Genomic DNA, 13,327 nt, shown 5'->3' on the forward strand with positions numbered 1-13,327 from the left:
CCTCCTTGTCTCTTTCCTATTCCTGGGTCACTAAGCACCATCCATCCCCTTCCCCCACCTCCAGGACTCCCCCCTCCTAACCTGCCTGCTTATCCTTCCATCTGTCCTTCTGCCTGTACGTCTGCTTGCCGGTCCTTGTCTCTGCCATGGCCCATCTCTCCATGTTCCTGCAGGCTGAGCCCCTATGAGTGGTATAACCCTCACCCGTGCCTCCGAGCACGTCCCCATGTGGTGGAGAACCAGTATACTCTGGGCAACAGCTTGTGGTTCCCCGTCGGGGGATTCATGCAGCAGGGCTCGGAGATCATGCCCCGGGCACTTTCTACTCGATGTGTCAGCGGGGTCTGGTGAGGGCACTAATCAAAATGGGTGATGGAGTGGGCCGGGGGAGCAGGGCGGGCTCGGTGTGGAGGGATGCTGGGATATTTGAGCAGTTTAAAAGTCAATCAGAGACGGCCATTAGCTGCATCTTCATTTTATAGATTTGGGAAAACCTATTCATTTCCCTCAAAGAGGGAGATTAAATCACTCAGTCACCCATAGCATATCAGGGGCAGCTCTGGGGTCAGGATCCAACCTTCTTGATAGCCTGCTCCTATGTACTGCAGAGGGATCTAGACAAATTCTCTGCCTTAGGTGGGGAATGGGGTCATGTCCTCTAGGAACTCGGAGGTTAAGGTGGAAATCACAATGTTAGGACTGGGAGGGACTGGAGAGAAGATCAGTTCGGGGAAGAATCTCAGAATGTAGAACAGAATGTTAGAGTTGGAAGAGATCTTAGAAAACAGAATGGTAAAGGTAATTGAGTCCTTAGAATGGGGACTGTCAGAACCTCGAGGGCCCTAGGATCTAGAATGCAGGATTGCAGACCTGGCTGGGACCTTAAACTTTATGAAGTCCTATTAGCTGTTGAGGAAACTGAGTTGCTGAGAAGATAAAAATCAGATGGATCAGAACCCATGGCTCTTTCCACATTAGTCTGAAAGAACTACATCACCAGAAAATCCTTGTTGGGATAAAGATATCTCTGGGATGGGTTATGCATGATCCCTGAAATTCATCACCTAGGGAACTGGGGAGGCAAGTAGGGGACTTAAGAGTCCAGGAGCCTGGGGTCTGATGCTTCCAGGACAGGGGAACTTGGGCGAGTCACTGCCCCCTCCCACCAGGTGGGCCTTCACCCTCATCATCATCTCCTCCTACACGGCCAACCTGGCGGCCTTTCTCACCGTGCAGCGAATGGAGGTGCCAGTCGAGTCGGCTGATGACTTGGCCGACCAGACCAATATTGAGTATGGGACCATCCATGCAGGCTCCACCATGACCTTTTTCCAGGTACTTTTAAAATTTAATAATTCCAGGCTTTATCTCCCTCCAGTGTCCTCAACACTCTCCCCACTTTCTCCTCTATCCTTCTTAATTTTCCACTTCCCTAGTTTCTTCTCCCATATCTTACACCCCCCCTCTTTTGATATGCTCTCAGTCCTCCCCCTCATTGTTTCTCAGTTTTCCCTCATCTAGTGATTTATCAATTCTCCCTTCTAGTTCTTTCCCTTAGCAATCTCCCAGTGGTCGCCCTCAAACCCTTGCTTCAGTGTCTTCCCCAGTTCCCAGCATCTCCTAGCCTTCCTTTTTCAGTGGCTTACCTCCATGGAGTTTTCTTTAGTCCCCTAGTCTCATTTTTCCCAGTCCCCTTCCTCAGTGCTTCTTTTAGTCCCTGCCCCTCCTGGAAAAGAACATAATCAAGCTGAGGAGGAGCTGTGTCCATCATGCTGGGTTAGGTGATCACATTCAGCACCAAGAACAGCTCTCGGAGGATGCCGGGAGAGGGTGGGGCAGGTTTAGCTCCCCGGCACTGGTCATCAACTACCTAGTGCAAGTTGAGGATGTGAGGTGAGGCAGGGGCCAGCTGAAAAAGGCCTCCAATGGGCCAGTGAGATGGGGTAGAGGCCCCCTCTTGAGGAGACTCCGATCTGAAAAGATACAACACAACTCAGCTTCAAATGCCTTAGGTGGGGAATGGGGTCATGTCCTCTAGGAACTCCAAGGTTAACGGGGAAATCATAGCTCTCTGAAATCCCTCAGTCCAAATAGGGAAAGAGAGCGCAGTCCTTGGGAACCCTCCCTAGTTTTAGGGAGACACATGGTCTTGTCCTTGGGAAGAGTGAGGTACTATGAGAAAGAAATGTTTTGGGCTGGAGCCCCAAATTGCCAAGAGGCTACTAAGGAAGGTGGAGATTCTAACTTTTTTTTGTGTGAGTCAGGGACCCCTTGGCAGTCAAGCTGAAGAAACCTACAGACTTTCCCCCTCCCCCCTCCCCGCAACTTATATGTTTTTGACCATATAAAATAAAATACATAGGATTAAAAAGAAATAATTTTATTTAGTAAGGTTATCAAAATATAAACAAGTTCATGGACTCCAAAAGTAACATAGGGGAATGGGTTAATCAGAGAAGTTTCCTACTTGAGAAGGGGTGGATGGAGAAATTGAGCAGGACTTGGAGAGGAAGAAGGAGGTCAGAGGAAAGGGCTCATAAAGGGCGAGGGGCTGAGAGATGATGGAGAACCATGGCGTTCATGTGGTGTTCCTTTCCCCTACCTCCCCACATTGGCCAGAACTCTCGATACCAGACTTACCAGCGGATGTGGAACTACATGCAGTCCAAGCAGCCCAGTGTGTTTGTGAAGAGCACGGAGGAGGGCATCGCCCGGGTCCTCAACTCTCGCTACGCCTTCTTGTTGGAGTCCACTATGAACGAGTACCACAGGCGCCTCAACTGCAACCTCACCCAGATTGGGGGCCTCCTCGATACCAAGGGCTATGGCATCGGCATGCCACTGGGTGCGCCATGGCCCCATGGGCCTTAGCATGGAGACCCAGCCAGGAATGTGGGCATTGAGTAGGGGTACGGGGTTGGGTCGATGAGGAACATAGGGGGATAACGAGGTGGGGAGATTAAGGGGTGGGAGAAAGAGGACAATATGAAGATGTGGTACTGACAAGACGGGAGAGTAGATTGAAGAAACTAATTGGGAAAAATGGAGGCTTGAAGATGGAAAGGAGATACAGGGATTTGGGAACAGAGATATGGAACAGGCGTTTGGGAATCATAGGGGACATAGAGGTGGAGAAGTTATACTATAGGAATTATAGGAGGATATGAAAATGAAGAAGAGATGGGGAAGGAATGGATCATGGATTTAGAATTTAGAGGCTGTTTAATCCAATTCCATCATTTTATATATGAGGAAACTGAGTTCAGAGAATTTAAATGACTAGCTTAAGGTAACACAAGTGGTAATCATCAGAAGTGAATTTGGACATTGGGAGAAGATGAATAATGGGGTGAGAGGAGATATGGGGTGATATGAAGATGGGGAGATGGAGAGATTTAGGTTTGGGAGATGGGGCATTAAAGAATGGGAATATAGAGTCTGAAAGTGAATGGAACATAAGGTCTGTGGGAACAGGAACAGGCTTTCATTTTTCTTTCTTTTCTCAGTTTCTAGAACAGGATTTTTTTTCATGGTCAATGCTTTAAAATGTTGGACTGATAGGGCAGATATTAATATGGGGAGGTAAGAGGGGTGGAAATGGGTGAGAAAGATGAATGAAGAATGTGGAGAGAGATTACTAGAAAGACTTGGGAGATGGATCTGTATGGATGGGGAGACCCAGAAAATGGAGGCATAGGAGTAGTAAGAGTAAAAATAGGATTGAGAGGTGAAGAAGAACGTAGCGATCTTTAAACATTACAGACTGTTAAGCAGAAAGGAGAACTGGATTTACGGTCAAAGGGTCCTAATTCTTTCACCTAAGATATCTTGAGCAAGTAATTTATCTTTTGGGGACTTCTCATCTGTGAAATGAAGGTGTTGGACTAGGTCAAAGCTTCTTAAATTGTGGGTTGTGACCACATATGGGGTCTTGTAACTGAATTGGGGATAAAAAATTATGATTTATTATCAGTAAAGGCTTGGTTCACATACCTCTTTTATTTACCTCTATACCTGGAGTGGTATAAAAATTTCTCAGGCAAAAGGGTTTTATGAGTGGATAAAGGTTAAGCTCTGTATTAGGGTTCAGAAATCCCTTCAGATTCTATGATCCTGTTCTCTTCATTTCCAGAGGGGAAAGCCAGTAGCAGTGGGTGAATGTTGCAAAAGGAAAAATTAGGCTTGATGCAGGGAGAACTTCCTACAAATTAGAACCATTCCGTAAGAGAATAGACTGCCCCAAGATGGGGTGGGGGTCTTTTTCAATGGACAGCTTCCTACAGAGGTTGGCTAGCTACTTGTCATGTTGGTCATTGTGGGTTTTGGGCAGGAGAATATGTGAATTTTGAAATTCTGTGTCAACAGAACCAACCGAGTACTGTGATATTCTTCATATATAATCCATGGAAGGATCATATATAATTATATATAATCACATATAATCCATGGAAGGATCGTGTAATAGTGTGATAGATAGTGTGTTTGAAGACAGTTTGACTTGCCCTTGTAGATAGTGTAACTTTCTATGAACACTATAATTCCACTCTAGACTACTTCAGTCCCTGACACTCTTGTGGGCTGGGTCTTGAGTAGGGAAGGTTGACTAATCAGATTAAAGGTTTTCTGTGGTTCCATGTACCTCCTACAAGTACCACTCTATTTACCTTTACTTTATTCAGCTGGGACACAATTAACTCACAGCACAACATTTATTAAATTGACATAGTAAGAGCAGAAGCGACAAAATAACTGCCCCATAAATATGGTACGTTCTCCCATAAATAAGTGCGATACCAGTGGGAAGAGCAGACACACGTAGCATTCACAAGTGGAGAGGTATTCATGCTGCTTCTCAGGGGGCTGTGCCAGCTGTGCAGTGGGAAGCCGGTGTCTCTACACAACATAGCTAGCGTGATGCCCATGGATGGGCTAACTAAGTACAGAACCTTGCATCTTGCAGGTAATTCATAAATGTCTGTTGAATTGAAAAATGGAAGAATCTAAATGGAGATGGGAGATTAGGGAATGTGGAAATGGAAGATGGAGATCTGGAGAATTTGGAGGCAATGGAGATTATAGTATCTAGGCCAGACATGTAGATATGCGGTTTGATTGAGGCTGCAGAACAGAAGGATAAAGGATACAGGGGGAATCTGGGCTGGAGAGATGGAGTAAAGGAAATGGAAGGAATGGGGATACAGAGGAAGATGGGAAGGGAGCTATGGAATATTAGAAGTTTGGGATTATAGGAGATGGGGGAAAGAAAAGGAAAGGAAAAGAATGGAGAAAGTAAGAAATATTAGTCAAGGGAGGGATGAGTCTACTAGTCATCAGAAGAATCTAGAGGGATGGGAGGCCAGAACGGGAAGGAGCTAGGGAGGAAACTGAAAGTGGGGAAGATTAGGGATTGGGGAGAGATAACCTGAGAGGATCTGTGAAGCCCGAAGGCCCCTCAACGCCTTCTTTGCTTTTCCAGGCTCTCCATTCCGGGACGAGATCACGTTGGCTATCTTGCAACTGCAAGAGAACAACCGGTTGGAGATCCTAAAGCGAAAGTGGTGGGAGGGGGGCCGGTGCCCCAAGGAGGAGGACCATCGGGCCAAAGGTCGGTGTTCCCCCACACCCCCTGAAATAAACGCCCCAACCCTAACCCCGACCTCGTCTTGAAGCCTCGATGTCTCCTTGGCCCTTTTGTTTCCTTCCAGGGCTGGGAATGGAGAACATCGGCGGGATATTCGTGGTGCTCATCTGTGGCCTCATCATTGCTGTCTTTGTGGCCGTCATGGAGTTTGTGTGGTCCACCAGGAGATCGGCAGAGTCCGAGGAGGTGAGGGCCCAAGGAGGCAAAAGGAATGGGGGCAGGGTCCAGGGAAGATATGGAGGGCAAGAGTAAAAAAAGAAGGCCTGGGAGTGGAGGGAGAAGGAATAACCCAAAGAGGCAGATGGAGCCAAGGAGAGGAAGGAGAGAAAGAGGTGAGAGTGTGAGGCTGGGGAAAGAGGGAGCAGAAAGCAGATCAGCAGGGAAGAGAGGCAGAGGGGGAAGGAGGGAGCAGAAAGCAGATCAGCAGGGAAGAGAGACGGAGGGGGAAGGAGGGAGCAGAAAGCAGATCAGCAGGGAAGAGAGACGGAGGGGGAAGGAGGGAGCAGAAAGCAGATCAGCAGGGAAGAGAGACGGAGGGGGAAGGAGGAAGCCGAGGAGGGCGTGGGGAGGCCGAGGAGGGAGCAGAAACAAAGTCGGGAGTGGCAGAGAGGGGAGGAGTAGGGAGCGCCTCTACAGGAAAAGGAGGAGAAAGAGACCGAGCTGAAGTGAGAACAAAGAGAATGGAAGCAGGCCCCAGGCACAAAGCCTCAATCAGAGCTACCTGGGCTTCTCCAAACTCCCATGCTAGAGTTTCTTTGGTCTTAGGGGTGATGTCTCCCTCAAGATGCAGGCTGAGATTTTCAGGACGTTTTTATTTGTAATTAAGGGAAAGGAATAAAAAAAAAAAAAAAGCCATGCTTACAAGGCACAGAAGTGTTGAGTCACAGGGACCAGGAACCTTACCCTACAGTAGCCTGGATCTGATGACAAAGCCCATCAACAGCTGTGATCTAGTGAGAAAATCCTCCTTCCAGGGACTCTGAGTTCCAATTCCAGCTCTGCCATTTAACTCCTCTGCAAGGTTGGGGAAGTCACCTCATCCCCAGAATCAGGGAGTTTGGGAGTTAGGAGAGCCCTCAGTGGCCATCTAGTTTACACTCTACCACAGAGAAATTTCCACTAGAACTTACCCAGCATCCAGCCTCGTCCTGAAAAGCTCCACGGAGCCCTTTTACTTTTGAACATCTCTAGTTGTTAGGTGTGTATGTGTATGTGTGTGTTACATTTTCCTCTTTATACTTTCTATTTTTATTCCACTCCCTAGTTCTGCCCTTTGAGGTCAAATAAAATGACAGTTCTTTATATATTAGAATACATCTTTCATATCTAACTCCTCTTATCCAGGAATAAGACTCCCATTTTTTCTTAAATTGATATTCTGCAGCAGCAGCAAAAGCTTTCATTATTCTGGCTGTCAATGTCCTGGTTTTGAATTCTGATGCCCTAAGTTGAACCCAAAACTTCAGGTGTGATCTGACCAAGGGTAGAATACTCAGAGATAGCACTTCTTTATTCCTGGAAGCTATTCTCTTATTCCAGCCCAAGGTCATATTGAGCATTTTGGAGGGCCACATCTCTTTGCTAACTGACATTGAGCTTTTGGTCCATTAAGGCTCCCAGATCTTTTTCAGAAGAATTGTTGCTTAACTAAGCCTCTCTTGCTTTGTACTTATGAATTTGACTTTTGTACCAAAGTTTATGAGTACAGTTTATTGAAGTTTTTCTTACCAGCTTCAGCCCATTGCACTAACTTGTCTAGACTTTTTTGGATCCTAATGGGGTCTTCTAGTGGGTCAGCTGCGGATTTGATGAGCATATCATTAGTACCATGATTCCAGTCATTGGTTTAAAAAATGTGAATGAAACACGCATCCCTCGATGTCATCACCATTGACTTATGAATGGCTACCCTTAGAGTCCTACAATCCGGCGTAAAATTCATATCTCCCTATTTTCTTTGTAAGAATAATAGTTGTTCTGTAAGTCCTTACTCTGGGCCAAGCACCATGCAAGGCAATGGAGATACAAAGAGAAAGTGAAATAGTCCCTGATTCTGTCCTTGGAACCTTAGTTTTTTTTTTTTTGTTTTGTTTTGTTTTTTTTTTTCCTTCTACAAAACCAGGGATTTGGGCTAAATGGTCTCTCATAACTAGATTTGGTATTTCCTGCTTCTAGGATATCTGTGGAACTTTTATTCTTGTACAGCTTTAGTTTCCACATCCCTTACTGTGAGGGAATGGCATCATGTGATCCTGGAAGCAGCATGGTTTGGTTGAATGAGCATTGTCTCAGGAAGTAGGGGACTGGGTTCAAATCCTGTCACTCATGTTTATTCTCTATATGATCTCAGAACTCCCTTAACCTCTGGGCTTCAGTTTTCACCTATAAAAGGAAGGAGTTGGACTAAATATTTTCTTCCAGAATTTTGAACCTGTGGTCTAAAGCGTTTCCCCTCTCTTAAATTCTCTGATTCCTATCCAACTTTCTCTTCCTATCTTGGGGTTTTACCTAAAGCTGTCTCTTGCTTTCTGTTCCCCTTCAGAGCCAGCTCCTTCCAACAGGCTCCAGGCTCTCAGGCACCCTGCCCCCATAACCAAGATCCCACACACTCTGATGAATCCTGGCCCATATTCCAACAATCTTTCTGTCCTTAGACTTTCTTGAATCTCATCAGCTACCTCGAGCCTGATGTCAGGGAACCTTAGGTTTTTAAAGCCCCCTTTTACAATTTTCTCTGTGTTTTTTTGAGCCATGACACTTTTCTCATGCCCTCATATACTCAATGTCAAATCCCCTGATCTGTCTGCTTTTTGAGTCACATTGGATTGCAAGATGCAGGAATCAGCCTCTTCCACCTCTGATTATCTCCCCACCTTTATTAGTGCTATTGTAACTGCTCTAACTTGGCAAGGAAAGAAGGAAGGAAGGAAGGAAGGAAGGAAGGAAGGAAGGAAGGAAGGAAGGAAGGAAGGAAGGAAGGAAGGAAGGAAGGAAGGAAGGAAGGAAGGAAGGAAGGGAGGAAGGAAGGAAGGGAGGAAGGGAGGAAGGGAGGAAGGGAGGAAGGGAGGAAGGGAGGAAGGGAGGAAGGGAGGAAGGGAGGAAGGGAGGAAGGGAGGAAGGGAGGAAGGAAGGAAGGAAGGAAGGAAGGAAGGAAGGAAGGGAAGGAGGGAGGGAGGGAGGAAGGAAGGAAGGAAGGAAGGAAGGAAGGAAGGAAGGAAGGAAGGAAGGACGGAAGGAAGGAAGGAAGGAAGGAAGGAAGGAAGGAAGGAAGGGAGGAAGGAAGGAAGGGAGGGAGGAAGAAAGGAAGGAAGGAAGGAGAAAAGTGAGGGAGGGAGAGAAGGAGAAAGGGAGAGAGGGAGGAAGGGAAGGAAAAAAGTATGCATTTATTAAACTACTAAGCGGGCACTGTATGAAGTGCTTCACAAATATTATCTCAACTGATCCTCACAACAACCCTGTCTCTGGGAGGTAGATACTATTATTATTCCCATTTTACAGCTGAGAGGGATTTACTAAAGTATAAAGATGGATTCACTAAAACTTGGAGGGGCTCACACCTGAATCAGGGGAGGAATACTCATACTAATGAAATCCCAGATCCCTAAAGAGGTTGAAATATTTACCAGGGAAAAGAGAGAGTAACAATAATAGCTGATTTTTAAGTGGGGCACTACACTAATCACAAATCAATTACATTAATTATAAATTAATTTTGCATTAATGTTGCCTTCAGTACAGCTCTTATCCCCCTCAGGAGATCAGTTTTGCCTTAATTATCTTCATTTTACAGGTGAGAAAAATAAGGCTTGGAGCAGGAAATGGGGTTTTCCCAAGGTCATACAAAAAGGTGATTAGCAGTCGCTGCTATCCTGAAGCTGAAGTGCTTCTTCCCACTTCATTGCAGAGACAAAGTCAGAAATAATTCATGAAATAATTCAGAATAAGGCGGCCAGAGGGTTAGGGAAGAAATGAGACTAAAAGTCCATCTCCAGTGCCTTGGGATGTGGAAGTGACCTTGAGTTTTTGAGGGCTACGTTCACGGAGCAGAAGCTCTAGCAGGTCCTGCCAAGCTAGATGGGCTCCGAGGAGCGGCCCAGAGACAGATGGTGCGTCTGGCGGCTGTGGACCAAGCTGGCGAGGGGCAGAAGGGCTCAGCACCAGAGAACTAGTCTCCTGGGGAGACGTTTTTTGGTCGAGGAATTCTTGAAGCAATAAACTCCGACGGGGGGTGAGGGCTGTGAGCCGAGTCCGTGAGGGAAGGAACCAAGCTGAGAGAATCGTAGGATCATGGGCTTTGGGGAGTTAGTGGGCCTTGGAAATCATTCATTCGGTAGCTTTTTATTAAGAGCCTGCTGTGTACAGAGCCACAGGTTGCTAGGGGAAGATGTCGAGTTAGGCAAGACCCAGTACCTGCTGTCATCGAGCTCAGTGGGAAGGAGCCCAGAGACTGTGATATAAAATGTCACGTGGCGTGTCCAAAGCATTTGTATAGCACTTACTAAGCGCCAGGCCCTGTGCTGTCTTTATAATGGTGATCCTCACAAGGACCCTGAGAGGAGGTGCCATCATTGTGCTCATTTCACAATCCAGACAAACAGCAAACAGAAGTTCAATGAACTGGCACCAAAGGCTGGATTTGAACTCAGATCTCTTCTGACTCTGAGGCCCCGAACTTTATTCACTGCTTCGCTTAGCTCCCCGACTAAGAGTCACAGCCCAATGTATCTCCTGGAGAGCTTTGTCTCAGAAGCCAGGGGGAACTGAGTTCAAGTCTTGCTTCTGATTGATAGAGTGAGTTTGTGACTGTGGGCAAGTCATTTAACTATGTCATGTGCTCTAAAGTCCTGAGGGGCAGCCTCACTGGTTGTCTGATTGGAAGAGGGAGTTTCCTTAAGACTTCTTTCACTGATGGACAGAGGGAGGAAGAGACCACCCAAGAGCTGCAAGCAAAGTGTTAGAGGAAGGTCCAAGGGGAAGGTTATGGCTATAGGGGATGGAATCAGGGGAGGCTTCCTGGAGGAGGTGATGTTGAGTCAGACTTTACAGGGACAGGGATGAATGTATTTATGATTCCATTGATATCGGGACCTTTCCGGTGAGAAATTTCCCTCTACCAATGCAGGTCAGAGCCTTCCCTGAAAATCAGACTTAGAGTTGTCTAGATCCCTGAGGAGTTAAGTGAGTTGACCAGGGTCACATAGCCATGATGTGCCAGGGCTAGACTTGGACCCATGCTTTCCTAGATTCAGGGTCAACTCTCTATTTGAGGGAATATGAACTCGTATGGCCAGGGGCTGAGAACCAGAGGGGCCTGAGGAATCACCTTGTGACTCTCGGGGCTTTCCCGAGGGAAACTGGGCCGGGAGTTTGAGTGACTGTCCAGGTTCACACAGGGAACAGTCAGAATTTGAGCTCAGGTCCTGTGCCTTCAAGCTTAAGTCTTACACACCTTCACACACACTCTCAAACACACTCAGACTCTCACACTTGGTTCATATGCTCTCAAACACACACACACACACACACACACACACACACACACACACCAGTTCTCTCTCATGCACTCACACTCATACTTACACTCCCCCCCATACTCATTCGCACACATACTCTCTCACATACACACATTCTCTCCCACACTCTCATACACAAATACTTTTCTTCCCTAAATCTGGGAAGTAAATGCACGTTTAAGCTTTCAAAGTTTACCACTGCACTAAGACTTTTAGGACAGTATTTGTGGGACTGTTTTCATTTGGGTTGGGAAGTACTTAATGGCAGCCAGATGGCACAATGGATAGAGCACAGGACCTGGAAGCAGCAAGACTTGAGTTCAAATCTGGTCCCAGACTCTGAGCTATGTGACCTTGGGCAAGTCACTTGACCCTGCTTGCCTCAAGTTCCTCATCTGTAAAATGAGCTGGAGAAAGGAAATGGGAAAGCACTTCAGTATGTCTGCTGAGAAAACTCCCAGTTAGGTCATGAAGAGTAGAACATAACTGGAAAAGGTTGAACAAAGGGATTTAACAATATTCCTCCTATCAAGGTCAGCCCCTATTTTGCAGCCTGTGGTGCTAGAGATTAAGTTTCTTGCCTACGATCACCCAACCAGATGTGTCAGAGGTCAGATTTGAATCCGTCTCTCCTTGACTGCAAATTGGTGTTCTTTCTACTATATTTCACTGCCTTTCTTCTGATTATTTTAGCTTTAAAAGGTCGAGGTCTCCCCTCGGCATCCAGGGCCAGTCATCCTTATCTGTCTTTGGCCACTGGGCTTGGGTGATTCTAGAGGGGAAAGTTAGGCAGGCGTCCTTGCACAACCCTCCCTCACTTCAGCCCAATTCACTTGCATGTCACTTCCCAGATGTCATGGCCCTCTTTGAGAGGGAAGGACAAACTAGCAGTCCGGCCTAGCTCCTTCCTTTTACAGAAGAAACTCCACAAAGTGGAGTCAGTGATTGATGTGCTGCTAATCATAGCATTTGGGGCTGGAGGAGGCCTTAGAGATGATCTAGCACTGGAGGAGGCCTTAGAGATGATCTAGCACCTCTTCCTCATTTAGCAGATGGGGAGACTGAGGCCCAGGGAAGTTGACTCAATTTACCCAAAGCCACACAGAAGAATTAGAAGAAAATCTCCTTTCCCACAGTCTGGGTAGCAACTAAACTTCCCAAGCTCTTCCTTCCAAACTAGCTGTTAGGGAACAGTTCTAACTCACACTGGGCTCAGCCCTTTAAGGGCTGCAAAGCCTGGGCTCATAATTTTCAGAAAAACCTTGTGAAGCAGCTGCCATGGTGATCCCAGACCCAGAGGTGAAGGGGGTCATGCACAAAAGTGTCTGAGGCAGGATTTGCATTCAGGACCAACTCTTATCTCACTGTTCCATCCGGCTTAGGCAGAACCAGGTGCCCCTCATCTCCGCTCCACTTTCCCTTTACTGCCTTTGCACTCCCACAACTTCTTCCTAATTCCCAGCATCACCTGATTTGGGACCATTCTGGATCGAGCTCATTGATCTGCTTTATCTCACACACACACACACACACACACACACACACACACACACACACACACACACACACACACACACACACACACACACTTCCTCTCAGCCAATCAGAAAGCTGCCTGACGACTCAGTGCCTTCTTACCTTGCAGAGCCGAGCCAGAAGGAACCTTAGAGGCCATTAAATCTCGCCTCTTCATTTCACAGATGAATAAACTGAGGTTCAATGAATAGACTAAATGGCCACACAGCTGGGACCTGGGCCCAGGTGCACTGAAGCCAGTTGCTCTTTATGCAACAATTTCCCAAAGGGATCCTTTCTCTCCCTCATTCTCAAGAGGACGTGGGACTGGAATGGAAAACAACATCCCCTAAGTTTTAACTTTTCCCTTCTCTCCAGAAAATACATCACCATCCCCTAAATGCTCCTTCAGGTGCTCATTGTGGGACTTCACTCCCACTTCCCCCGAGCTTCTCCCAAAGTCAGTTATCAGCTTTGTGGTCTTGGGCGTGACCCCTCCAGTTCTCCAAGCCTCGGTTTTCTCATCTGCAAATTGAGAAGAATGACTCTAATTCACAATTGGCTAATTGTTTCTAAGGTCTCTTCCAGCTCCCATCTATGATCATCTCCTACTCTGTATGTCACAATCATGGTCCAAAATAGCCCACATCCCCGATCA

General features: G+C 46.7%; 1 protein-coding gene across 2 annotated transcripts in view; it reads left to right on the plus strand.

Moving 5' to 3' along the window:
* The window catches only part of GRIK5 (glutamate ionotropic receptor kainate type subunit 5), a 33,688-nt gene that overhangs the window by 18,533 nt on the left and 1,828 nt on the right, over window positions 1-13,327 (plus strand). For both annotated transcript variants that reach the window (XM_074306992.1, XM_074306993.1), the window contains 5 exons: window positions 174-347; window positions 1,170-1,335; window positions 2,620-2,845; window positions 5,477-5,605; window positions 5,706-5,827. In XM_074306992.1, the coding sequence (XP_074163093.1) occupies window positions 174-347; window positions 1,170-1,335; window positions 2,620-2,845; window positions 5,477-5,605; window positions 5,706-5,827 (817 nt within the window). The remainder of the gene's footprint in view (window positions 1-173; window positions 348-1,169; window positions 1,336-2,619; window positions 2,846-5,476; window positions 5,606-5,705; window positions 5,828-13,327) is intronic.

The sequence above is a fragment of the Sminthopsis crassicaudata genome, chromosome 3 (assembly GCF_048593235.1).
Source record: "Sminthopsis crassicaudata isolate SCR6 chromosome 3, ASM4859323v1, whole genome shotgun sequence".
Classification (NCBI taxonomy): Eukaryota; Metazoa; Chordata; class Mammalia; order Dasyuromorphia; family Dasyuridae; genus Sminthopsis; species Sminthopsis crassicaudata.